This window comes from Erinaceus europaeus, chromosome 1, assembly GCF_950295315.1.
Source record: "Erinaceus europaeus chromosome 1, mEriEur2.1, whole genome shotgun sequence".
Taxonomy (NCBI): domain Eukaryota; kingdom Metazoa; phylum Chordata; class Mammalia; order Eulipotyphla; family Erinaceidae; genus Erinaceus; species Erinaceus europaeus.
In genome coordinates this window covers 93,761,546-93,788,125 of record NC_080162.1, presented here as the reverse complement: position 1 = coordinate 93,788,125, position 26,580 = coordinate 93,761,546, and the positions used below count along the sequence as shown (strand labels likewise).

At 42.4% G+C, this 26,580-nt stretch overlaps 1 protein-coding gene across 2 annotated transcripts in view; it reads left to right on the top strand.

Moving 5' to 3' along the window:
- GRID1 (glutamate ionotropic receptor delta type subunit 1) overlaps positions 1-26,580 on the top strand; it is a 955,154-nt gene that overhangs the window by 201,374 nt on the left and 727,200 nt on the right. For both annotated transcript variants that reach the window (XM_007530211.3, XM_060190942.1), the window contains exon 3: positions 6,791-7,075. In XM_007530211.3, the coding sequence (XP_007530273.2) occupies positions 6,791-7,075 (285 nt within the window). The remainder of the gene's footprint in view (positions 1-6,790; positions 7,076-26,580) is intronic.

Sequence of the window (26,580 nt, the reverse complement as noted above, 5' to 3'; positions counted from 1 at the left end):
CTCCCCCTTCTCCTCTTCTTTTTTTAATATAAGAGATTATTAGAAGTAACAGGATTTAGTCTTTTTTTTTTTTTTTTTTTTGCCACCAGGGTTACTGCTGGGGCTTGGTACCTGCACAATGAATCTACTGCTACCAGCAGTCATTCTTTCATTTCCTTTAAAATTTATGTTAGAGCCAGAGAGAAATAGGGAGAGAGACAGACAGACAGACAGACAAACAGACAGATAGGGACCTGTAGCTTGCTCCTCCACTTGTGAAACTTCTGCCCTGCAGGTGGGGACCTGGAGCTCAGTCATGGTAACTGGTGCGCTTTACTGGTTGTAAAGCCTCTGCCCAGCCCCATGCTACAAGCCATCCTTACCTTCAAAATAGCCCAAACAAACTCAGAGACCCAGAGAGGGCCAGATCAGGCCCAAGTCCCATAGTGTGTGTGTAGCAAGACTCAGATCCAGACCCAGGTAGTTGGACCCGACTTTGGGGTTTACAGTCTCTCCCCACATCTGGGCCTTGAGTTGTGTAACATTCCTTCCCGGGAATGATCATACAACTTTGATTAAGCTAATAGCTGATTTGGCTTTGATCTGATGTATTTTGATCTTATTATTTTTATGTTAGGAGCCTCTAAATAACCATCATTTCAACAGTGCCCCAATTAGCAGGCCATTCACAGTGGATTGGAAATTGACTTGCATCGGGCCTCTCCATTAGCATCTGGGAGAGGCTTCCAACCTTAATTATTCACCCTTTTCAGAGGCTGTGGCTTGAGAAGTCCTTGTTGCTGCAGGTGGCCATAGGAGGGGTGGTCAGTGGTGCCTCCCTCTATGGAAAAGGCTATTAGAGCTGGATGTTGTAACTTGGGCTGCTGGAGAGGGAGAGGGAGCTACCATTGATTCAACCTCTCTTTTTGTGTACAGGCTTGGGATTGGCATTTATGGCCCAGATCCTCAATTACTGCTCCCATAGCTCTGCTGGGCTGAATTTCTTCTCCCCACTTAATAAAAACAACAACCACCACCACAACAGAAACACCCAGAATCTCAGAAAGCCCATATGGTTGGTGATGGAAAAACCCCAAATGGCCCCAAGTGGGACTTTGGTCTGTGTTACATGAGATTCTAGCGTTCTTTCTAAAGCCCCAGGAGAACCCAGACCCCAGAAACTAGTGTCTCTGGCTGCAAGTGGGATTAGGACAAACTGCTACCCAGCCCCTGTGACCTTGTCACACTGCACCCTAGATTGGGAAACTGAGGCTCTTTCCCGAGAGAAGCATTTGGATACAGAATGTGCACAGTGTTTGCTATCAAAGTCAGGTGACTGCAGAGTGCTTTTCTGGGTGCCCTACGCTGGGGCAGAGAGCTAGAGTTTCTGGACAACTTAATGCGCCAGCAGTGGACAGTTTTCTACGTAACACTGCTTTGTTGACATTATAAAAGCAAGATGTTGGCATTTGTAAATAGTACATTTAAGAAAAAAAAAAAGACTTTACTATTTACCATCTGAACACTTTAGAGGTTTTGGTTGTCTTTTTCATAAGCTTGTTTTTTAATTTGCTTTTAGTCATAAATATCATACTCTGTGTTTTCAATTACTCAACTCTTTTCTCTTCTTTAATTTTTTATTTATAAAAAGGAAACATTGACAAAACCATAGGATAAGAAGGGTACAACTTCGCACAATTCCCACCACCAGAACTCTGTATCCCATCCCTTCCCCTGATAGCTTTCCTATTCTTTAACCCTCTGGGAGTATGGACCCAAGGGCATTGTGGGATGCAAAAGGTAAAAGGTCTGGCTTCTGTAATTGCTTCCTCACTGAACATGGGCGTTGACAGGTCAATTCATATTCCCAGCCTGTCTTTCTCTTTCCCTAGTGGGGATGGGATCTGGGGAAGCAGAGCTCCAGGACACATTGGTAAGGTTGTCTGTTCAGGGAAGTCTGGTCAGCATCATGCTAGCATCTGGAACCTGGTGGTTTCCAAGAGAGTTAACATACAAAGCCAAACAAATTGTTCACCAATCATGAACCTAAGGGCTGGAATAGTGCAGGTGAAGAGTTGGGGGGTCCTCCATTTTGTAGATAGCTAGTAGACATATTTTAGTTAAATTCCAAAGGGCCTGTGGCTATACTATTTTTTTCCCCTTTTTCTTTTGCCCCTGAGCCTGAAATCTGATATGCCATTGGATCCAAGTTATTGTCTGGGGAGATGATATCATGGCTGGAAAAAGAACCAGAAAGCTGGATCAGGGAAGAGAGTAGCTCTCTAATATGGGATAGGGGTATAAATATTACTGTAAACCCCATCAATTTGATGTGATCTGGGCCCATAATTAGCTTAGGAGCCTGTGTGACCTCTGCATCCCTCTAGAATTGAGCTCACATTCTATGGTCATGAGTAGGAACATTCCATGCTGCCCCAATATTGACCCATCTTCCTCAGGTGTAACATAGAGTATGTTGTCCAGCCTCCCTTTGGAGGATGGAACATTCTCTACCATTGTTGATCCAAGTTGAGGGCAAGGTCCTATGGGGGCCCACAAAGGGGTCTATTTTGTTGTTCCTGATAGAAATGACTGATAACAATGGAGAGAGGGATTTATTCGAGTTCAAGGCCCATCAAGTCTGTTTGGGAATCTCAGGACTCCCCAATTAGGGTCCTAGCTGATAATTAACCAACTCTTAGAAGTTTTTTTTTTTTTTTTTTTTTTCTGGATGGGATCTCAGTCCAGTCCTGTCACATAGGTTATGTAGCTTAAGAGCTCATTACCTGGAGGATGGACACAATAGCTGTGATAAGATTCATTTGCATTCATATATATATGAACAGGATATTTGACACAGAGGATATTTTCACAAAGTAGTCTCTCCTGGCTTACTTCATACTTACTCCATTTTTGGAGGAATATTTTCCTTCTCTAAGAGAATTTCTGTTCACAGCATATAATTTTGACAAAATATAAATAAGGAAAACCATTTCTAGGTCTCTTCTAAAATCAAGTCAGTTAAAAAGTCATTTTGCAATATTTCCTTCTGGGCTTTCTTTCAGGCATTTTGTTTTACTTAATTGATATCATAAAATACTTACATTTTGTCTTATTGTCACATAACCCTTTTATGACACACACTTTCCCGTGTTATCATAGTATCTTCATAAATAGTTTTAAAGACTACATAGCCTTTCAACAAATGGAACACTCTCATCACCACTTGTTTCAAGGGTATGGGTAAATAGTCTTCCTCTATTCCTGAATCTAAAACCATGTATATTATTTGCATAGGTACTGAATGTGGAATTTTTGACCAATCATGAAAATGCTGGTTTAAGGTGTTCTTGCACCAGTCTCTACCAGCTGCCTGTGTGGGGAAGGGTGCTGAGCAGGATGGTGATGTCCTTGTCTTACTGGAGCTTGAGATCAAGCTGGAGAGATGGAGAGTTGCACATGAAGTGATGGTGCATGATGGGGAGATGCTGATGCTGGGGGAGCAGGTAACAAGGGTCGTTAGCCAGTGTGAGGATATCGAGTTTTGTTTTGGAAGGTTAAGAGGGAACAAGACATGTGGTAGGTGCAAGGGACTGTAGGGTGGACAGCAGGTGAGCAGTATGAGGTTACAGGCATAGGAAGGCTGCAGGACTGCCTTCAGGAGTCTGTCTCCAAGGGGACTGGGAGCCATTGAACAGTTTTAAGCAGGAACATGATGTGATTGGATTTCTGTTTGGGATGAAACAGGAGGGAACCAGAGCACTTGGGGGCTGGGGGTGAATACTTGCCAGAGGGACTTCAGAGAGTCTCTAGTTTTAAACCACCTCTACCCCCTGCCTTGTGCTAGAGGCTCAGAGTTCAGCAGGGGGAGCTGTGCACGCTGACATTATCATGATCCTCCTGATGTCAGGAGAGGGCCCTCACATGGGAGCAGCCCGCTCTTGATGTGTGAAAGTGCAGAAGGGTCTTTCCCACCCCACTCCTTTCTTGGCCTCCCGCTGACTTGTTCCCTTGGTCTTGATCTTCTCCCGGCCTTTTCTGAGGTATTACATAAATCCAAGGATTCTCAACCGAAAGAACTGCAATGTCAAAGTTGTTCAAAAGTCTGTTGTCTGCAGCAGATGGCCTGCTGACATTTACAGGCTGTGTTTTGAAACTGCATCTGCTTGCCCACATTCCTGCCATCACACAAAGCATTATTAATAAATGTTTGCCTCCAAACTGATGCAGTGGGTTACAATGTTGGGAGGTGCATTTTTCTACTAACAGGTCCGAGGTCCCCAAAAGACACACAAACCCCTCCTGGTTTCTGGACTACTTCAGAAGGCCAGTCCTGAGTTGCAGCAGCCTAAGAAATGGTTGCTGGTTGGCACATCGAGGTGGTCCTCCTCCTCACCCCATGGTAATAGCCTAGCTTTGGAGCATCCTCCTTTATAATTGGCAGGCAGATTTTGAATAATCCTAGGCTTCAGGGACCAACAGTTTCACCTGAGGGTCGAACCAGTGTATATATATATATACACATATATATATACACATATATATATATATATGTATATATACATATATATATACACACACACATATATATATATATATATATATATATATATATATATATATATATATATATATATATATATATATATATATATATACACACACACACGCGCGCGCGCGCGCTTCCAGGGCTATTGCTGGGGCTTGGTGCCTACACTACGAGTCCACTGCTCCTAGAGGCTATTTTTTTCTCTTTGTTGCCCTGGTTTTATTATTGTTGTTGTTGTTGTCATTGTTTTTGGATAGGACAGAGAGAAATTGAGAGAGGAGGGGAAGACAGAGAGGGAAAACGCCTGCAGAGAGAAAGACACCTGTAGACGGGTTGCTTCACTGCCTGTGAAGCAACTCCTCTGCAGGTGGGGAGCCTAGGCCTCGAACTGGGATCCTTACACTAGTCCTTGTGCTTTGTGCCATGTGCACTTAACCCACTGCGCTATTGCGCTGCCCCCGAACCAGTATTTTTTAAAATAGTGATTTAATAATGATTGACAAGATTGTGGGATAAGAGGGGTACAATTCCACACAATTATCACCACCAGACTTCCCTATCCCCTCCCCTCCATTGGAAGCTTCCCTATTCTTTATCCTTCTGGAAGTATGTACCAAAGATCTTTATGGGGTACAGAAGGTGGAAGGCCTGGCTTCTGCAATTGCTTCTCCACTGGGCATGAGCATTGGCAGGTCAATCCCTACTCCCAGCCAGTTTCTATTTTACCCTAGTGGGGCAGGGCTCTGGGAAGGTGGTGTTCCAGGACACATTGGTGAGGTTGTACACTTAGGCAGGTTGGCATCTGCAACTTGGTGGCTAAAAAGCATTAAGATATAAAGTAGAACAAATTGTTTAATAATCAAGAACCTAAAGGTAAGCACAGAGCAGATGAGATTTGGGGTCTTTGTGTTGGAAGAAGCTAGGAAGTCTATTTTAGGTATATTCCAAGGGGCCAATGACTTTACTCATTTTTGCCTGAGCCTGACAGCTAACATGCAGATGTGCTAAAAGTGTTGTTTAGGGAGATGGTGTCAGATGGGAATAGGACTAGTAAGCTGGGTCAGGGCAGAGAGTAGCTCCTAGATATGGGAAAAGTATATAAATACCATTAACCTGTAACCCCCATTGATCTGACATGGGGCCCATGTCTATTCATATTCAGCACAGGAGCTTGTGTAGCCTCTGCATCCCTGTACATCTGAGCTCACATTCCATGGTCACAGCTAGGAACATTCTGGGTTGCACTCATTTCAGGATCCAGCTTTCTCAAGTAGCAACGTATGTTGACCTAGCCTCCCTTTGGAGAGTGGGGCAGTCCCTACCATAGTTGTTCCACATTGAGGGCAGGGTCCTTTAGAGACCCATGAGAGGGTTTATGATGTTGTTCCTGAGATGATCAGTGATGGTGTAGAGAGGGATCTTTTAGAGGTCTAGACCTATCTTATTTATGTGGGAATCCCAGGATTCCATGACTAGGGTCTTGGATGATGGGGTGGCCTTCAACCAGTATTTTTATGATATGAATCAGTTGGATTTGGCCAGAAGACCAAGGATTGCTGTCTGGCTTCTTTCTTTCTCTCCCTTCCTCTCTCCCTTCCTCCCCTTCCATATCTCTCTCTCTTTCTCTCTCTCTCTCTCTCTCCTCTTCCACCTCCTCCTCCTCTGCCTTATTTTATTTCTCCTTCTTTCCTACACCTGGGTCCTCTGGGGCTAAGTGTTGCTCTGACTGTCCAGTGTAATTCCTTCCTTTCAGTTCCAGTCAGTTCAGCTCAACCCCACAGTTGCCAAACACAGGTGCACAGCATAGTCTCTTCCTATGACTTGGCCTTGGGGATCCATAGATCAACAAAATGTGTTTTGGACTCTTAAGGGGCTCACAGCTCAAGTGGGAAACAATGGCTAATTTAACAGTGCTAATAGGTATGACAGATAGATATGGATTGGAACTCTATTCTATTCCTCTTTATGGTGTGGCCTAGGTAGTGCAAAAGATTTTTGCATCTTTTAACATATTTGCTTGTCTGTTAAAGAGGTATGTGGACTTTAGCTGGCAGGATTACTAAGAAGATCAGTGAGATTATGCATGTAGCAATCACTGGCCTAACTTGAGATGGAGTCTATAACAGAGGGAGGCAGAAGACAGTATTACTTGGGATTCTGGATCTGAGCTGCCTGACATGAATTGTGGGCACTGAAACCAGCAGCATCATCCCCCCCCCCCCCATGCTGACTCCTTTCTCTCTCTCTATTCTCTCTTTCCAGCCTGTGACCTCATGACCCAGGGAATTTTGGCCTTGGTCACGTCCACCAGCTGTGCATCTGCCAACGCTCTGCAGTCTCTCACGGATGCCATGCACATCCCACACCTCTTTGTCCAGCGCAACCCCGGAGGGTCACCACGCACCGCCTGCTACCTGAACCCCAGCCCTGATGGTGAGGCCTACACGTTGGCCTCCAGACCGCCTGTGCGCCTCAACGACGTCATGCTCAGGCTGGTGACAGAGCTGCGCTGGCAGAAGTTTGTCATGTTCTATGACAGCGAGTACGGTGAGTTGGAGGTGGGGGTGGAGGGGGCGGGGGGGCATGCAGAGTCCTGTTGGAGGCACATCCAGGCACAGGGAAGCCCTGGAGTTGGACTCTTTCCTGTGGCAGCTGAGTGCCTCCAAGGGGACTGGTGTGGACACTGGTTGGTGGTCTGAGCGGGGCAGGCCTCCGAGTGGTAGGGCCCAATCTTGAGCTCTGTGAGCAGAGGAAGAGCTGCAAAAACAAATCCATAGTCAGGCAAAGTTGCCTAGCAACAACACCTTATCATGACAGTTGAAGTTTGAATCATCTTAGAGTTTTCAATAAAATATTAATAAACTGCTGGCAGGGATCTGAAGGGCTGCACACTGAAAACAGAGGAGACCAAACAACACAGGTCTTTCTGGAAGGAAGCCTGTTCTCCACCAAAGATGGATTGTCCCTCACACAGGACGGGAGGCTGGCCTCCCCAGCTCCTGGATTCTTCCACCCTGATGTACCCTCAGTGCTAGGGTCTCAGACAAAAGTCAGGGAAAGGAAACCCTGAGTATCATTGGACCCAGGATGACCCAAATGACCCATGTGAATCTGGGGTCATTTGGTGTGGCTAGACATGGCTCCTTTGCAACCCTTTTATATGGGAAAAAATAAACAAATAAATTAATTAAAAATATATAGGGGGTTGGGCAGTAACACAGCAGGTTAAGCGCACATGGTGCGAAGCTCAAGGACCGGCTTAAGGATCCCGGCTCAAGCCCCTGGCTCCCCACCTGCAGGGGGTTGGCTTCACAAGTGGTGCAGCAGGTCTGCCGGTGTCTATCTTTCTCTCCCCCTCTCTGTCTTCCCCTTCTCTCTCGATTTCTCTCTGTCCTATCCAACAACAACAACATCAATAACAACAACAATAATAACCACAATAACAATAAAAAACAAGAGCAACAAAAGGAAGAAAATAGCCTTCAGGAATAGTGGCTTTGTGGTGCAGGCACTGAGCCCCAGCAATAACCCTGGAGGCAAATACATACATATATATATATATTTTCTACTTAGGAAACCAGAAAAATTAGCATTGGGGAAATTAATAGCTTCAAGCTTTCTTCTGGCTGTGGTGTAAAAGAAGGTCAATTCTACTTCAGGGACCAAATGGCTTGCACTTTGCATGGTGTATGAGTGTGTTCACATGTGCATGCTCACGAAACCATTTATTTGGTATAGGTTGAGATTCATATGCAATTATGAGAAATAAATAATACAGAGATTCTATATGTCCCTACACCCAGGTTCCTCAGTGACAGCATCTTGCATAATCATAGGTACAGTGTCACCAGCAGGATTTGACATTGTCACAAGCCACAGGCCTCACTCATTCTCCAGCTGTTTCCATGCACTTGGGTGTGTTCATTCACCTCTGTGCAGCTTTATCGTGGGTAGATTCCTGCGACTGCCACAGCTATGACCCAGAACTGTTCCTCCCTGAGCATCCTCGCACTTACTTCCCTTTTATAGTCACAGCCATCCACATGGGGTGTGTGTGTGAGGGAAGGAGACTTTTGGGGGTGGGGTGGGCTGGTGTGAGTTGGCAGTCTCCTAGCTGGGACCAGGATGAAATTGGGTGAACCTTCTAAAGTCCTGTTTTGTTTCTTGGCAAAATCATTCCTTTGCCAAGAATGTAACTAAAAAGAGAAATGAACATATGTTTGCATGTGCCTAAATACTTTGCTTCCCTAAGTCTGGATTGTTGTCCTCAGCTCTTGAGCAAATAGGCTGCTTGTGGTCTTCCAGGAGGAATTGCAAGTGCAAACAGTCCCTGTACTGAAATAAAGATGAGGTGGGGATGGGTTAGGGTGGCCTGAGGATCCTGGGCATGTGAACTGCTCCTTTTCCAAAAGCGGCTTTCTCCCTTCTCACTTATGCTCGATCCCTGGCCTGAGGGAGAAGTTGGAGACTGTGCCACAATTCTGAGGACTCCACAGGGGCTTGGCCTTCCTCTGAGTCCCCTTTGTGCTGGTAGCTCAGCTCTGAACCCCCACCTGCTATGAGGTCAGAGGGAGTTGTAGACATGCTGGGACTGGAAGACGCTATGCTACAGTGTCTGAAGGCTCTCCATACCCTATTTCTCCAAACTTTGTTCTGCATCTACTCTAGCCTATTGAGGCACCCCCGCCCCCTTCACTGGGGCTATTGCTGGGACTTGATACTGGCACACTGACTGCTTCTAGTAGCCTTTTTTTTTTGAGAGAGAGAGAGAGAAAGACAAGCACTGTCAGTACTGCTTCACCAGTTGTGAAGCTTACTGGTGGTGAGCACGGGCCTGAACTGGGATCCTTGGGCATGGTAACATGTATACTCTACCAGGCACACCACCACCCAGATTTATTTATTTATTTATTTATTTATTTATTTATTTATTTATTTATTTATTTTTTCTTTTCTTTTCTTTTCTTTTTTTGTTCCTAGGGTTATCACTGCAACTCGGTGCCTGCACTATGAATCCACCATTCCCATTTATTCTAATTTGTTGTTGTTATTGTTGTCATTGTTGATGGATAGGACAGAGAGAAATTGAGAGAGGAGGGGAAGACAGAAAGGCAGAGAGAAAGACAGACACCTGCAACCTGTTTCACCACTTGTGAAGTGACCCCCCCCCCCGCAGGTATGGAGGTGGGGGCTCAAATTGGGATCCTTGCACCAGTCCTTGCTCTTGTGCTTAACCCAGTGCACTACCACCCGAACCCCTTCCACCCATCTTTCCATGGACATTTTTCAAACTTCAGTTCTCCCCCAGGTCTGGGAGGTGGTTTTGTTGGCAACCTAAGCCACAGGAAACAGGTGTCAGCTCTCTAGCTTGCCCACTTGTCTGAGCTGCTGTAATTTCTTGCAGACTGAATAACACTTGATGGCACTTGCTCAAGCTCTGTGTTTTCTTCTTATTACACCCCTAGCTTGGCTTAATTCAAGACTTAATTCTTCAAGAAAAGTTGTCCTGGTTCCCATCTGTTCTCAGCTTCCTCTCTTTCTCAGAGAGCTGGCTTCCTACAGACTCCTGCTCCCCTTTCTTGGCCTGTTCTCAGCTTGTCCTGACACACATGTGAGGGTAATCCTTGATGAACACAGGACTCCCACGCCAGGCTATAGGCTGCAAGAGTGGTGGCAGTGTGCTTCTCACTGCTGTGACCCTATTGCTCAGCATGGTGCCTGGAACAGAGCGAGCAGGTCTGAAGAAATTGCCATTGTGCAAATGAACCAACTCATTTATGAGGACATGAGATTTTTCAAGGGGGGGGTTGCACAAGGGAAAGGAGAAGTAGGATGGAATATAAGGGGACTGGATAATCTGATCTTAGAAGGAGGGGAAGGGAGATAACAGCTGTTTCATTCAGCAGAGACACTCAGCTCTGCTTCTCAATCTGCCCTCTCCTTCCCTCCCTTTTTCTGCCTTCCCCTCCTTATTCTCTCCATCCCCCTTCAACCCAGAACCTCCAATTAAAGCAAGATGTGTGCTCTACTTTTCCCTCCCTGATATGGACATCTTTGCTGTCTTTGCTGGAGTAAAAGTTACCTTTCACCCAGACTGGCCTTTATCAATAATCCCATAAAGATGTAAGGTAACTAAAAACCTTGGTCTGGTCTAACCAGTGCATTAACTGGCTGTGTCTTAAATGCCATGTTAGAAAGGATTCTCAGGGTATATATATGTGGGCTCAACAATAGTAAGTGCCATAATGCTCTGTGACGTTTCTGTGGTGCAAGCCAGGGGCTGGCCGCAATCTGCCATATTTGTGTATTCTGACCTGGAAGGTGGGAGTGAATCTTACTTCACAACCGCCCTGACAGCTGGCTCTTGCTGTCCAGGGTGCTGACTCATATGACTTTTAGGGTTTCTTTTAATATATATATATATATATATATATATATATATATATATTCCCTTTTGTTGCCCTTTTTATTGTTGTTGTAGTTATTATTGCTGTTGTTATTGATGCCATCATTGTTGGATAGGACAGAGAGAAATGGAGAGAGGAGGGGAAGACAGAGAGGGGGAGAGAAAGACACCTGAAGACCTGCTTCACCGCCTGTGAAGGGACTCCCCTGCAGTTGGGGATCCAGGGGCTCAAACCGGGATCCTTATACTGGTCCTTGTGCTTCCCACCACGTGTGCTTAACCCGCTGCACTACGCCGGACTCCTGACTTTAGGGTTTCTTGAGACCAGAGCTCTCTCAGTGGTTTTCACTCAGGATCTGCAGCCTTTGCTTATCCTGAACATTGGCTTCCTGATTTGAGAATGTTTGAGACCAGGTCTCTGTCGTAAGATATTCTCTGTAAAACTAACCATCCTGAATTTTTTTGTTTGTTTTAATTTCTTTATTGGGGAATTAATGTTTTATATTCAACAGTAAATACAATAGTTTGTACATGCATAACATTCCCCAGTTTCCCATATAGCAATATAACCCCCAATAGGTCCTCTGTCATCCTTCTTGGACCTCCACCCACCCACCCCCACCCCAGAGTCTTTCACTTTGGTGCGGTATGCCAATTCCATTTCAGGTTCTACTTGTTTTTTGGTTTTTTTTTCTCTTCTGATCTTGTTTTTCAACTTCTGCCTGAGAGTGAGATCATCCCATATTCATCCTTCTGTTTCTGACTTATTTCATTTAACATGAATTTTTCAAGGTCCATCCAAGTTCAGCTGAAAATGGTGAAGTCACCATTTTTTTTTACAGCTGAGTAGTATTCTATTGTGTATATATACCACAACTTGCTCAGCCACTATTCTGTTGTTGGACACCTGGGTTGCTTCCAGATTTTGGCTATTACAGATTGTGCTGCCAAGAACATATGTGTACACAGATCTTTTTGGATGGATGTGTTGGGTTCCTTAGGATATATCCCCAGGAGAGAAATTTCGTGATCATAAGGTAGGTCCATTTCTAGCCTTCTGAGAGTTCTCCAGATTGTTCTCCACAGAGGTTGGACCAATTGACATTCCCACCAGCAGTGTAGGAGAGTTCCTCTGACCCCACACCCTCTCCAGTATTTGCTGCTGTTACCTTTTCTGATGTATGACATTCTCACAGGAGTGAAGTGGTATCTCATTGTTGTCTTTATTTGCATTTATCTGACAATCAGAGACTTGGAGCATTTTTTTCATGTGTTTCTTGGCCTTTTGGATCTCTTCTGTGGTGAATATTCTGTCTATGTCCTCTTCCCATTTTTGGATGGGGCTATTTGTTGTCTTGTTGTTGAGTTTGGCAAGCTCTTCATATATGTTGTTTATTAAACTCTTGTCTGATGTATGGCATGTAAAGATCTTCTCCCATTCTGTGAGGGGTCTCTTGGTTTGGGTAGTGGTTTCTTTTGCTGTTCAGAAGCTTTTTAATTTGATGTAGTCCCATTGGTTTATGGTTGTCTTAGTCTTCTTTGTAATTGGACTTGTTTTATTGAAGATGTCTTTAAAATGTATGCGAAAAAGAGTTCTGCTAATATTTTCCTCTACATATGTGATAGTTTGTGATCTAACATCCAATTCCTTGATCCACTTGGAATTTACTTTTGTATTTGGTGAAATACAGTGTTTCAGTTTCATTCTCCTGCATGTCTCAACCCATTTTTTCCAACACCATTTGTTGAAGAGACTCTGCTTTCCCCATTTAATAGTCTGGGCACCTTTGTCAAAGATTAGATGTCCACAGGTGTGGGGGCTTACTTCTGGGCTCTCAATTCTATTCCACTGGTCAATATGTCTATTCATGTTCCAGTACCAAGCAGTTTTGATGACAATGGCCCTATAATACAATTTGAGATCTGGGAGTGTGATGCCTCCGGTTCTGTTCTTTTTTCTCAAGATTTTTTTTGGCAATTCTAGGTCTTTTCTGGTTCCAGATAAACATTTGTAGCTTTTGTTATATTCTCCTAAAAAATGTGGTTGGGATCTTGATGGGGATAGCATTAAATTTGTAGATGGCTCTGGATAGTATATTCATTTTGATGATGTTAATTCTTCCAACCCATGAATATGGAATATCTTTCCACTTCTTTGTGTCTTTTTCAATTTCCTTGAGTAGTGACTCATAATTTTCAGTATACAAGTCTTTCACTTCTTTGGTTAGGTTTATTCCTAGATATTTTATTGTTTTTGTTGCTACAGTAGAAGGAATTTATTTCTGGATTTCATCTTCTAACTTGGTATTGCATAGAAGAATGCTACTGACATGTGAATGTTAATTTTGTAGCCTGACACTTTACTGTATTGCCTGATGATTTCCAAAAGCTTCTTTCTGGATTCTTTAGGCTTTTCTATGTAAACTATCATGTCATCTGCAAATAGGGAGAGTTTGACTTCTTCTCTTCCAATTTGTACCCCTTTAATTTTTTGCTCCTGCCTAATTGCTATAGGAAGATCTTTTTTTTTTTTTAAATTTACTTATAAAAAGGAAACATTGAAAAAACTGTAGGATAAGAGGGGTACAGCTTCCCACAATTCCCACCACCAGACCTCTGAATACCATCCCCTCCACTGATAGCTTTCCTATTCTTTAGCCCTCTGGGAGTATGGACCCAAGATCATTATGGGATACAGAAGACTGAAGGTCTGGCTTCTGTAATTGCTTCCCTGCTGAACATGGGCATTGACAGGTTGATCCATACTCTACCCCGTCTCTCTCTTTCCCTAGTGGGGATGGGCTCTGGAGAAGTGTAGCTCCAAGGCACATTGGTGGGGTTTTCTGTCCAGGGAAGTCTAGTCGCATCCTGGTAGCATCTGGGAACTTGGTGGCTGAAAAGAGAGTTAACATACAGGCCAAACAAATTGTTGAGTAATAATTGACCTAAGGGCTGGAATAGTGCAGATGAGGGTTTGGGGGTCCTCTATTTTGTAGATAGTAGGCATATTTTAGTTATATTTCATAGGGCCTGTAGCTATACTAGTGTTTCTTGGTTGTTGTTGTTGTTTTTTCCCCTGAGCCTGAAATCTGATATGCAGGTGAATCCAAGTTATTGTCTGGGGAGATGACGTCATGACTGGGAAAAGGACCAGAAAGCTGGATCAGGGAAGAGGGTAGCTCCCTAATATGGGAAAGGGGTATAAATAATGTTGACTATAAACCCCATTTATTTGATGTGATCTAGGGCCCATAATTAGCATAGGAGCCTATGTGAACTCTGCATCCTTCTAGATCTGAGCTCACATTCTGTGGTCATGAGTAGGAACATTCCATGCTGCCCCAATATTGACCCACCTTCCTCAGGTGTAGCATAGAGTATGTTTTCCATCCTCCCTTCTCTATCATTGTTGATCCAAGTTGAGGGCAAGTTCCTATGGGAGGGTCTATTTTGTTGTTCCTGATAGAAATGACCAGTAACAATGGAGAGAGGGGTTTGTTTGAGTTCTAGTCCCATTAAGTCTGTTTGGGAATCTCAGGACTCCCCAATTAGGGCCCCAGCTGGTGTAATGTCCTGACATTGACTAATGAGTCATTGTTAAAGTATGCCAGTCTCTAGCTTTTATTCAGCTTTTGCAGTCCTTGCTTTGATAAGGTGAGCTTTGGAATGAGTGAGAACACTGTAATAGGAAGTAGGTGAGGAGGGTATCTAAGTCTAAGTGGACGCTATTTTATTAAGAACTTGATACTGACTCACTACAGACTATTGTGTATTTTTGCTTTCAGGTATATATTTTGCTCTAACTTATGTATACATGTGAACATATGCTCTATTTAACGGAACCTGGTCTATATCTAGGTTTTGGGACTTTGTTCGGAAGTGAGCCACCTGGAATGGAGTTAGAGAATAATTATGAAAGGAAAGGTCTCACCCAACTGATGAGGGTGAAGGGTTGGCATTCCATAACTGACATCTCTGTACACAGTTTGAAGTGAAGCATGCTGAGATGATACTCGTTGCATTGATTAGGTTGGAATCAGCAGATGCAATATCATTTGGTATGACTTGAGAGAAGTATGTAGTGAAGTGAGCCCCACTCCAGAGGTTCAAGGATTGGGAGAAATATAAGCTCTATAGAGGAGGCGGGGGATTCCTGTTGTCTTAGGGTTTAAGAAGACAATAGATAGTTATTTCAGTAATCACATTGTTTGGCAATTGGGTTAACTTTGAGAAATCCCTTTGTTAGGATTTGTTGTATCATACACACAATCAACATATTTTATGTCCTTTGACATTATTTGCATATAGCTATGGCAAGAACTTCTAACACTATGTTGAATAATAATGGTGATAGTGGGCAGCCCTGTCTAGTACCTGATCTGAGGGGAAATACTTCCAATTTTTCGCCATTGAGTATGATGTTGGCTGTAGGTTTGCTATATATAGACTCCACTATCTTCAGGAATTTTCCATCTGTTCCCATTTTTTGTAGTGTTTTGATAATAAAGGGATGTTGTATTTTGTCAAAGGCTTTCTCTGCATCTATGGATATGACCATGTGTTTTTTGGTCTTGCTTTTATTAATGCAGTGGATCATGTTGATTGATTTACATATATTTAACCAACCTTGCATCCCTGGGATAAACCCCACTTGGTCATGATGAACAATCTTTTTAATACACTGCTGTATCCGGTTGGCTAGAATTCTGTTCAATATTTTAACACCTATGTTCATCAGAGATATTGGTCTGTAGTTTTCTTTTTTGGTTGTGTCCTGTCTCCTTTTCTGTTGGTCTGCTTCTAAATTCTGCTACTAAGATTCTGTCTGTTTCATTGATTTAATCCTGCTTAACACTGTATTCTATTTACATAACCACTGTTAACTAATCACTGCCCCTGCCTCCAGGGCATTGGTTTAATCCTCACTGTTTTGCACGCTTTTTCCTTCTCCTCATCCCCTATCTTACATACATCTTCTTTGGACCTGACACTTCCGCCTCAGGATATATAAGGACAGGATTGTGATTAGAGATAGCTTAGATTGTGCTGCATTCCACATGAATTAAGACTGATCTGCGTACCACTCAGCCATGAGTCCCTGGTTGTCTACCTCTCCTGTCCGCGAAGCTAGCCCGGCATAATGGCGCCCTGAACAGGGACTGGCATATGGTGCCCAACCAACGTGGGACCTAGCCTGCCCATCCCCCAGATAAGTAAACTTGGCTACCCATCCATCATGGCCTGCCTTTCTACTTATGAAGAGGTTTCCCAAAGCCTCTACTCTTTCTTCATGAGACAGTTTCTCTGTCTTTGGAACATTTTGCTCTGGGCCACACTTTGGTTCCCTGACCAGGAACTTTGGTTCCTTATGACTGTGATCATAGAGCTTGGAAGATGCATGGAGATTTCTCCTTGGTCTTTCTGGATTCCCTCTCCCATGTTTCCTGAGGAGGACTACATTTTGTTTTGGTCCACACTTTGGTCTCTTATGACTGTGATCGTAGAGTTTGGGAGATGCGCGAAGATTTCTCCTTGGACTTTCTGGACTTCCTCTCGCATGTTTCCTGCGTAGAAGGACTACTCTAACTTGAAGAGCATTCTCCAGTACCCTGGCAGTCCCCAAGAATGGAGGCACAAGGTTAGTTCTACCCTCCTGATTTGATTCTTTCTTTGATGGGAATACATTTTAAAAAATGGGTGCCTGCAGCAATCCAGCAAGAACCGTCAGAAGCACCCTAAATGGAATTTCGAGGAGCTTCTTGGACTAGGACCCCCTCTGGGGACTCATGATGCTGCATGTTGAGATCTGGATAGTCTGGTTCAAAGTGAAAGAAGCAAAAACTGCCTACTGCTTTTCTCTCGGTTCCCCCTCGTTGTTCTGTCTGAATATCTTAAGTTTTCTGTCTGCTTTCAGTTGTGTTTCATAAGAGAGTGATTTGAATGACTGAATTTTTTTGTATGACATTGACTTAAAAAAAATGCTGGACACAGCCATGATTTCTAGAGACATCCAGAAACAATCCAAAAATAGTTTTTTTTTCTCTTTTGAGTTTTTTTTTTATGTCTTGGCATAAATGTGAAATGTTTAATCCTGAAAACTATATGAATATGTGCAGGTTAGATAGAACAATGGTTATGCTAATGATTCTCATGCCTGAGTCTTCTAACCATGGTTCTTCTATTGAGCTTATGCTGTTTAAACAACCTTAAAAAGTTTTGTTTCACAAGTAAGTGAATTACAGCTGTCATCTTCACATGAGAAAGCAACTGCTCAAATGGAACCCCTGGAAGTCCATTTGGATCCCTGTTCTCTGACATTGCCCACAAGATGGCATGACTACAGCAGCCCCCCCCACCCGAAACCAATGATGTGACCTGGCACGACTTGAAGAAACTGATTCACAGACTCCAAAGCTCACTCTCTACAGAAATGCGGAATTACAGTGATTGACCTTCCCCATCGAGGCAGACATGCAGCATTTCATCCCCTGGCATTTCTTCCGTGGTCATCTGCTTTGGACTGACACTTCTATTGGACTTACTGGTACACCTCTTGGACACTTTACACAACTTTACAGCAGCTTCCCTTTCTGCTGCTGGGTTTCTCAAAGACTGGCTGCAGCAGTCCATGGACTTTGCAGCCAGCAGCCTTGGGGACTCTATAGCCCACATCCCTCGCCTGCATGCTCTGTCCACAGAGGTAGGAACCTCCCTCCTTACTAGGTTCTGCTCACAGAGACAGGAAACGCCCTTTGAGGCATGAAACGCCCCCAGAGGCAAGAGATGCCCCCAGAGACAAGAAATGCCCTTTTGCCTGATAGGCCTTGCCCTTTGAGGTAGGAAACGCCCCCTCAGGCCTCCCCTTTGCATCACACTGGTTCTTGCTGCTCTCTTACTTGTTCCTCCATGTCTTCTGCCAGTTCTTTTGAAAATGCCTGTACAATATAGGTTCCTGTTCACCCCACACTCCTGATACTATGGCCATTAGTTAAAAATAAAGGGGGAAATGTTGGTATGCTTCTAAATTCTGCTTATAAGACCTTCTTTTTGATCACCACATTAGGTTGGCTTGTATTACTTATGATGTGGTCTATTTACATAATCACTGTTTTACCTGGGTCCCGCCCTGCTTGCAGGGTATTGGTTTAATCCCCACTGGTTAGATGGAAGTTTTCTATGTTCTGTTTGCACTTTTTTTTTTTGCTCCGCCCCCTCTCCTAGTCATTTCCTTTCCCTTGTCACTTCCAGTGAAGAGATGCATAAAAGGTGATGTATCTGATTAATAAATGAGATACTGCTTCCCAGCTCAGCCATGAGTCCCTGGTCGTCTCTCTACTGCCTGTGAAGCTAGCCCAGCCTGGCACTTTTGGTATCAAAGTGATGTTGGCTTCATAGAAGCTGGAAGGGCGTATTCCAGTATCTTCAATTTTCTGGAACACTTTTAAAAGTAGAGGTATTAGTTCTTCTTTGAAGGTTTTGTATAATTCATTTGTAAAACCATCTGGTCCAGGAATTTTATTCTTGGGAAGGTTTTTGATAACTGTTTCTATTTCATTAGCTTTGATTGGCCTTTTCATATTTTATAGTTCCTCTTTATTTAATTTTGGAAGTTTGTGGGTATCTAGGAAATTGTCCATTTCTTCTACGTTCTCTAGCTTCTTGGCATATAGTTGTTCATAGAAGTCTCACATGATATTCTGAATTTCTGCAGTATCTGTTGTGATATCTCCCCTTTCATTTATAATCCAATTTATTTGGGTCTTCTCTCTCTTTTGCTTTGTGAGTGTGGCTAAAAGTTTGATTTTGTTCACTCTTTTGAAGAACCAACATTTACTTTTGTTGATCTTTTTTATGGTTTTATTATTTTCAGTGTTATTTATTTCTGCCCTAACTTTAGTGATTTCTGTCCTTCTGGTTGCTATAGGGTTCCTTTGTTCTTCTTCTTCTAGGTCTTTAAGATGTGCAATCAGGCTGTCTATTTGTGCTTCTTCTTGTTTTCTAATGTGTGCTTGTATGGCTATGAAGTTCTCTCTCAGTACTGCTTTAGCTGTGTCCCAAATATTTTGATAGCTTGTGTCTTAATTTTCATTGAACTCTTGAAACATTTTGATTTCTTTCTTTATTTCCTCTTTGACCCAGTAGTTGTTAAGTAGTGTACTGTTGAGCTTAAAACTTTTGGGACTATCACTAATCTTTTGTTGATTATTAAGTGTTAGTTTAATTCCACTGTGGTCTGAGAAGATGCTTGGGATGATTTCAATGCTCTTGAATTTGCTGAAGCTGTCTTTATGGCCTAACATGTGTTCTATCCTTGAGAATGACCCATGTAGACTTGAGTAAAATGTGTATTCCAGTTTCTTGGGATGAATGATTCTGAAAATGTCCAATAGTTCTAGTTTATCTATCTCCTCATTTAGCTCCCTCATGTCTTTATTGATTTTCTGCCTGGATGATCTGTCAAGTTGAGAGAGTGGGGTATTGAAGTCCCCTACTATTCAGTAATAGTAGGAGACAAGTCTTGCTGTTAATATATTTCTGTAGCTCTTTCAGTAGATGTTTGATGTATTTAGATAGCTTCTCATTGCGTGCTTAGATGTTAATAATTGTTAAGTCCTCTCATTGACTGATCCTCTGAGCATTCAGTATTATCCATCCCTAGCTTTTTAAATATAAAGTCTATCGTGTCAGATATGAGAATAACTGTTCCTGACCTTTTTTGTGGGTCATTGGCATGTCTGATAGTTCCATCACTTTTAGTCTGTGTTTGTCTTGTTGAGTTAGGTGGGTTTCCTGTAGACAGCATATTGTTCGGTTGTATTTTCTGATCCATCTTCCTACTCTGTGCTTTTTAATAGGTGAATTCAGGCCATTGACATTTATTGATATCACAGATTGAAGATATTTTAATGCCATTCTTGTAGAATTTTAGAGTATTCTGATATATGGCACATTTATGGTGGCCTGACTGTTTATAGGAGATCTTTCAAAACTTCTTTCAGGCCAGGCTTGGTGATAGTTGATTCTTTCAAGTGTTTCTTGTTTGAGAAGGCTTTTATGTCTCCATCTTGTCTGAATGGCAGTCTAGCAGGATACAGTAGTCTTGCTTGAAAGCCTTTTTCACTGAGTACTCCATAGATATCTTGCCATTCTAAATATGATGTGACTTGGTGTCTTTAAGTCTGGTTAATTCTGTGTGGGCCCCTCTGTGCTTCTTAAACTTTTATGTTGCCTAGAGAAGTTGTTAGATATTATGTCCAGTAGAATACTTTCTTTCCCTCCCGCTCTTTCTTCCTCTGGTAAGACAATAATGCGTATAATATTTCTTTTGAAGTCATCCAATTGGTCTCTGTTGTTTTTATTATCTCTTAATCTCTTTTTGAGATCTCTTACTTCTTCTTTAGTTGTCACTAATCGTCCTCAGTCTTGCTAATTCTGTCTTTAGCCTCATTTATTCTTTTCTCTCTCCCCACTACTATTTTCTGGAGTTCATCTATTTTGTTACCCTGATCTGATACAGTTTTAGCTTGTTCAGCTAGTTGTGTTCTTAGCTCAGCTATTTCAGCTTTCAGCTCTCTAATAACCTTGAGATAATTAGTGCTTTCTTCCAGTGTCTCATTTGTTGTTTTTGCATTTCCGATGACAATTCTTTCAAACTCTTTACTCACTCCTGTGATTATTTCCTTAACTAGTGTTTGGATGTTGACCTCATTATTTTGTGCTTCACACTTTGGGGGTCTTTTAGCTGGACTCTTGTCCTGGTTCATTCCTCCAATATTTCTTCTTGGTGGTTTAACCATTCTATAAAGTATGTTTTTTGGTCCCTATCTCAGTACTTTTCAAATTACCGTTCACTCTTGCCCAGATTGACTTGTGTCTAAGTAAGGTACTTAAAGAGTTCACAGTTGTGGAAATTGACAGTTGTTTCAATATTATTTTAATCCATGAGTTGGAGCACAGAGGCTGTTAAAAGCCTCTTTTGTTCTTTTTCTTCCCTGTAGGTTATGGGAGCCTTTGGACTTTTAAACTATAAATAGGCTTTTTAGCTTAGTCCCCCTCTATTAACCAAGAGATAAAACAGGGTGGGGCATAGACAATCCAGTGGTTATGCAATGAGACTCTCACAGCCCCTCCGCTAGGTCTAGATCTTCTCCTGAGTTTCCTAGTTAGATCTCTGTCCACTGGTGTCAGCACAGGGCCTCCACCCCACTGCTCCCACTTCTGAGAGCAGTAGCAATGGAGACTCATAGTTGCATTTGGTGAGTCCTCTCCTCCCTTCAGCCATCTTTTTGTTGGCGAAACAGACTGGAGGTGGTCTCTCAACTGGTAAACTGCTGGACTGTTACTATCCACTTAATCTCTCCCTAGCCTTCTCTCTGTCCACAAGCCACACATATTTGAACTCACCGGTGATTTGGTGGGTTTCTGAAGTTGTTCTTGTCCTGTCTTGTTGCAATCCCAGATGATCTCCTTTGGTATTCCTAGTTGACCAGGGAGAGGAGAGGAGAAACACTTCTGCTACTGCTCCTTAGCCCCACCTCTGGAAGTCCTTATCCTGACTTTTACTGCTTCTTTTGGATGTGATCTTCATGCAGAGTCTTGCCTTTGGTCAATTTTTCAACATTATGTTAGCTTAGCCAAGGAGATGGAAGTCTACTCTTTCTTGTGCATAATTTTTAAAAAAAAAAAAACACAATTTACTTATTTTTTAAAAAAAAGTCTTAAGTATTTTATTTTACTTATTTTGGATAGAGGCAGATAAATTGAGAGGAGAGGGAAGAGGTAATGAGAGGGAAAGAGAGAAACCCACAGCACTGCTTCATCACTTGTGAAGTTCCCTCTACTGTAGGTGGGGACTGGAGACTTGAACCAGGGTTTTTATGCATAATAATGTGTGTGCTCTTCTAGATGCTCCATTGCCCTGCCCCTCTAGTGCATTTTTCAAACAAAGATGTGTGTGTTTTAGAGAGAGCGATATTAAAGACCAGATTGCTTAGCTTTGGCTTATGTTGAGCGATTTCTCTGGCCCTCTCCTGTGCTGTTTGATGCAGCAGCACATCCAGCTCCCAGAGTGTGGATGTGACACGCATTGGGATGGCTGATGTTGGCCTGCCCAAGGACCGTAAGTGGATTTCCAATGCTGATATACCTCAAATCCTGCCCTCCCAGGGCCCCTTCTTCACCCACCACTTCAGCAGTAGATACAGATGAGCCCAAGTAAAAAGCAAATTGAGTGTAATGACTGTTTCATTTCTTCCAAAGTCAAACAGAAGTGACTTCAGGATATAGTGATTTTTTTTTAAATGATGATATTCCAGTATCTTTATAGATAGTATTTCTTCTAAACCAGTTGATAACTTTTTGAGGTAGGATTAGTGCTGCATTTTACATGTGAGGAACATGAAGCTCAGCAAGGCTCTTTTTTACTTTAATCCTTATACTTAGCCCAGACACTATTCTGTTTCTGTAATCTGGTGTTTGCTAGGATCCATTTCTACCTCTTCTTCCCAGTCAGGGTAAAATGTGGCTAGGTGGAGGGGGGTGGATTAGGAATGGACTGTTCTTACCATGGTTGGTGCAGTCAGTCACTATAATACACAGGGTCCTGCCTTTGCTGAGTGAGGCATGATTTCTTCCTCATTTGCTTTACAGACTCCCTTTACATTTAGGGATGTCCTGCCTTCATTGCAGCTTGAGGGCTGAACATTTGAGTTAGGAGGCAGGGGTCAGAGAAGCCGAAGCACTGTGTCCTGAGAAAGAGCTGGGCACAGGAGCTAGAGAAAAGTTTGTATATCTATGATTTATGAAATGCAAGATGTGCCACTTGGTAAAATTCCATTGAAAATACTTGTATGGTTGTTGTGACAGCAATAGGAAAAATAAAAGAGAGGCTGACATTTGGAAGAGAAAATTTACAACATTAAAATAGCAAAAGTTTGGATCAAATAGAACAGAGGACTTCCCTGACTTACCACTTCAAATGCTGGGAAATTCATATTGGTCTTGGGAGTGGGGTAGGTGCTAGAAGCTGTAGCCACAATTTCTCTCTAGCAAATACATTTGCATGAGGGGTGTAGTTGGGATAGGATCTTAGAAATCATTGACTCATCCATTCAACAAATATTCACTGTGTTTCTACCATGCACAATAATTTTGCTAGGCACTAATTTTAGATGAAGAAACAGATGGGTAGAGTAAATGTGGCTGAAGCTGCCATGGGCGGGGGGAGGTGGAGTCAGGGCCCCAGAGCTGTTTGCTCCATTGCATCTCTGGGGTGTGGTAGTTCCTTCTTGGCTTCTGGCACCAACCTGCAGATCTGGGAAGGGTTGGAAATTGTAATTTCATGGAAGTACAATCTTGAGCCATATCTATTTTGTTAGTTTTAAGATGACTTTAAAAATAAGTTTTAATTTTTCTAAAATATTTAAAAAAAATTAAATTAAATTATTAAAAATTTTTATATTAACTTATTTTAAAAATAAGTTAAAAATATACCGTCAAGAATGATAATGAGAAGAACTTCCGGGAGTTGGGTGGTAGCGCAGCAGGTTAAGCGCATGTAGCGCAAAGCGCAAGGATGGGTGAAAGGATCTTGGTTTGAGCCCCGGTTCCCCGCATGCAGGGGAGTTGCTTCACAGGTGGTGAAGCAGGTCTGTAGGTGTCTATCATTTTCTCCCCCCTTTGTTTTCCCCTCCTTTCTCCATTTCTCTCTGTTCTATCCAATGACGACAACATCAATAACAACAACAAGGGTAACAAAAAGGAAAATAAATAAATATAAAAAAACTTAAAAAAAAAAAGAATTTCCATGGGCCCAGACACATTCTAACCAAAGTAAGGGAGTCTTCTCACTCTCTCTCCTCCCTCCTCCCTCTCCTTCATTTCTCCCCTCTGCCCCCTCCCATGGAATTGAGACCTCACACACATGCATGGTTTCATTACATAGGGTCACTTTTTTTTTTAATTCATAGACATTGAGACAGAGACATCATAGCACCAATGCTTCATCCATTGTCATAGCATCTCTCATGTTGGGCTGGACTTGATCCTGGTTCTTCTGCATGCAGCCATCGCACCTGATGTGCTATGCCCCTCGCCTCCAGTTCTAGGCTTTTAGAATACAGTTTATCATACAAATATGGATCCTAAAATATACATTGCTTAATTTGGCCTCCTTGTGAATCTTAAGTATATGAAATAACACTTCAGTATACTTTGGTGATTGCTTTGTTCACTCACCATTAGGTTTTTGAATCTATTCATTTGTTGCAGGTTGGTGTGTTCAATCATTTTTACTGCTGCATATTATCACCTGATTTTTAAAAAAATATACATTGTATGCTGCAGGCATCTGTGATGATCCCAGGTTTGGGGTATTTCACATAATGTGAGTAAAACATTTTTGTATTTGTCCTTTGGTGTATATGTGCAGGGATATTTTGAGGCCTATCCTGAGGAGTAGAATTGCTGGACTAGTAGGTCTATGCATATTTCACTTTATTAGATTATTCCAAATTGTTTTCCACTCCTACTTGTTTATACTGTCATTTGAAATCTACAAGAATTTTTTTGAGGCTACCCAACCTCACCGACACTTTGTGTTGTTTCAACTTTTAAGATTTTTGTGTGAAATGGTGTCTTATTGTGATTTTAATTTACATTTGTTTCCTGATAAAAGAACTTAAGCATCTGTTCACGTATTTATTGGCCATTTTTGTTTTTTTCTTTATGAAATAACTATTTATAGTTTTAAATTTCCACCCATTTTAAAAATGAGTCTTTTCTTCCTTGAGTTAATTGTCGCAGATGCTTTAACCTAGTTTCTTGTTTTACTGCCCAGAGATTCTTTATTATATTAGCAGATTTCTTTTTTGGTCTTTCATGTGATTCAGTCTTTTGAGATTCCTTTCTCCATTCCTCTCTAGTGGCACCACATTGGAACATCCTATTTCCTCATTTGTCTTTCCTTCCAGGACAGTGCCCCCCCAAAGTTTTTTGGTCATGTGCCCTAGCAGCAAACATTTGATTATGTCCACACAAGTGTATTTGTGTTTACTAATAGATTTTATTCATACGTTGTCATTCATAAAAAGTATAGTATACATGTGTGTCTATCAATGTATGTATCTTTCCTCTGTCTGTCTGACCTTCTTCCTGCCTTGCAGTTGTTCATCTCACCTTCCATGACCACCAACATACGTATCTTATTTTGGATAATGACGTTAGACTGTGTGTTCATCATCCTTCATTTATTCATACAACCCCTCCCATCTATCTTCCTTTCTTCCTTCCTTCCTTTCTTTTGTGCCTCCAGGATTATCACTGGAGCTTGGTGCCTGAACTACAAATCCACTGCTCTTGTGGCCATATTTTTTTATCTTTTTTTTTTTTTTATAGAACAGAGAGAAATTGAGGGAGGGGGAAGGGAATATAGTGAGAGAGAGAGAGAGAGAGAGAGAGAGAGAGGAGAGACCTGCAGACCTGCTTCACTGCTTGTGAAATAAAGCCAAGTGATGTGATGAAAGTGGTGGAGAACAACTGTGGAGGTGAGAGGGAATAATATTGGATCAGGAGTTCATTTGAGACCCTTGTGCATTGCATAGCGAAGAGACTACCATGCAAAGGCCTCAGCGGTACACAGAGGCAGGAAAGATCAGTGTGGCTGCATTGTAGTGAGTTGGTAGTAGGAAAGGCTGGAGAAGTTAGAAATTCAGGATAGGAAGTCTCTGCCAGAGATGAACCCCTGTCCTACAATCTACAGACTGGATTACTTTGAGCATTAATGCAAAGTCTACTCAGAGTTATAAAGTATTCATGTAGACTGGGGTTATGGATTGACCAGCCAGTGTCCATGTCCAGCAGAGAAGTAGTCACAGAAGCCAAAACTCTTAACTTTTGCACCCCAAAAGAATTTTGGCCCAAACTCCCAGAGGGGTAAATGTTGGGGGAAAATGACTAGAGGGCTCTGAACTCTAGTTCCACTGGGACTCGGAACTTTCGTGACCAGGAACCTTTGGTTTTTGAGAAGGAGGAGATTCTGAAGAACACCTGAGAAAGTTAGGCTCTGTATCACTTATGTGAGAGGAAAAGGAAAGGACCACTATGGGATGATTTCACTCATAAGTTGAATAAGAGAACTGAAACAAATGAACCTTAAAAAAATACAGACAATTCACAAATATGATCTTGGGAGAACTGTGGTGCTTATGGAAGGGGGGGGCACAGCACAGAACTCTGATGGTGGGGCTGACATGGAAGTATACCTCTATTATAATCCTGCAAATTGCTATTCAGTAACTAATAAAATTTTTAAAAAATGAGGGGCTGGGTGGTGGCTCACCTGGTTGAGTGCACCTGTCACAGTGCACAAGGACCAGGTTCAAGCCCCCCCCGACCCCCACCTACAGGGGGAAAGCTTTGCAGGTGGTGAAGCAGGGCTGCAGGCCTCTCTTTCTTTCTCGCTCTCTTCCCCTCCCTCTATTTTCTCTATTTCTGACAGTCTCTATCCAATAAATAAAGATAATTTTAAAAAATTAAAAAAAAATAAAAATGAATTATCCAACGACGAAAAAGTAATCATGTAAAGGACTGAAAGAGTAGCTCTGTGAAACATCTACATCAATTAGGTGGAGCACTGCCTTCCACCAGC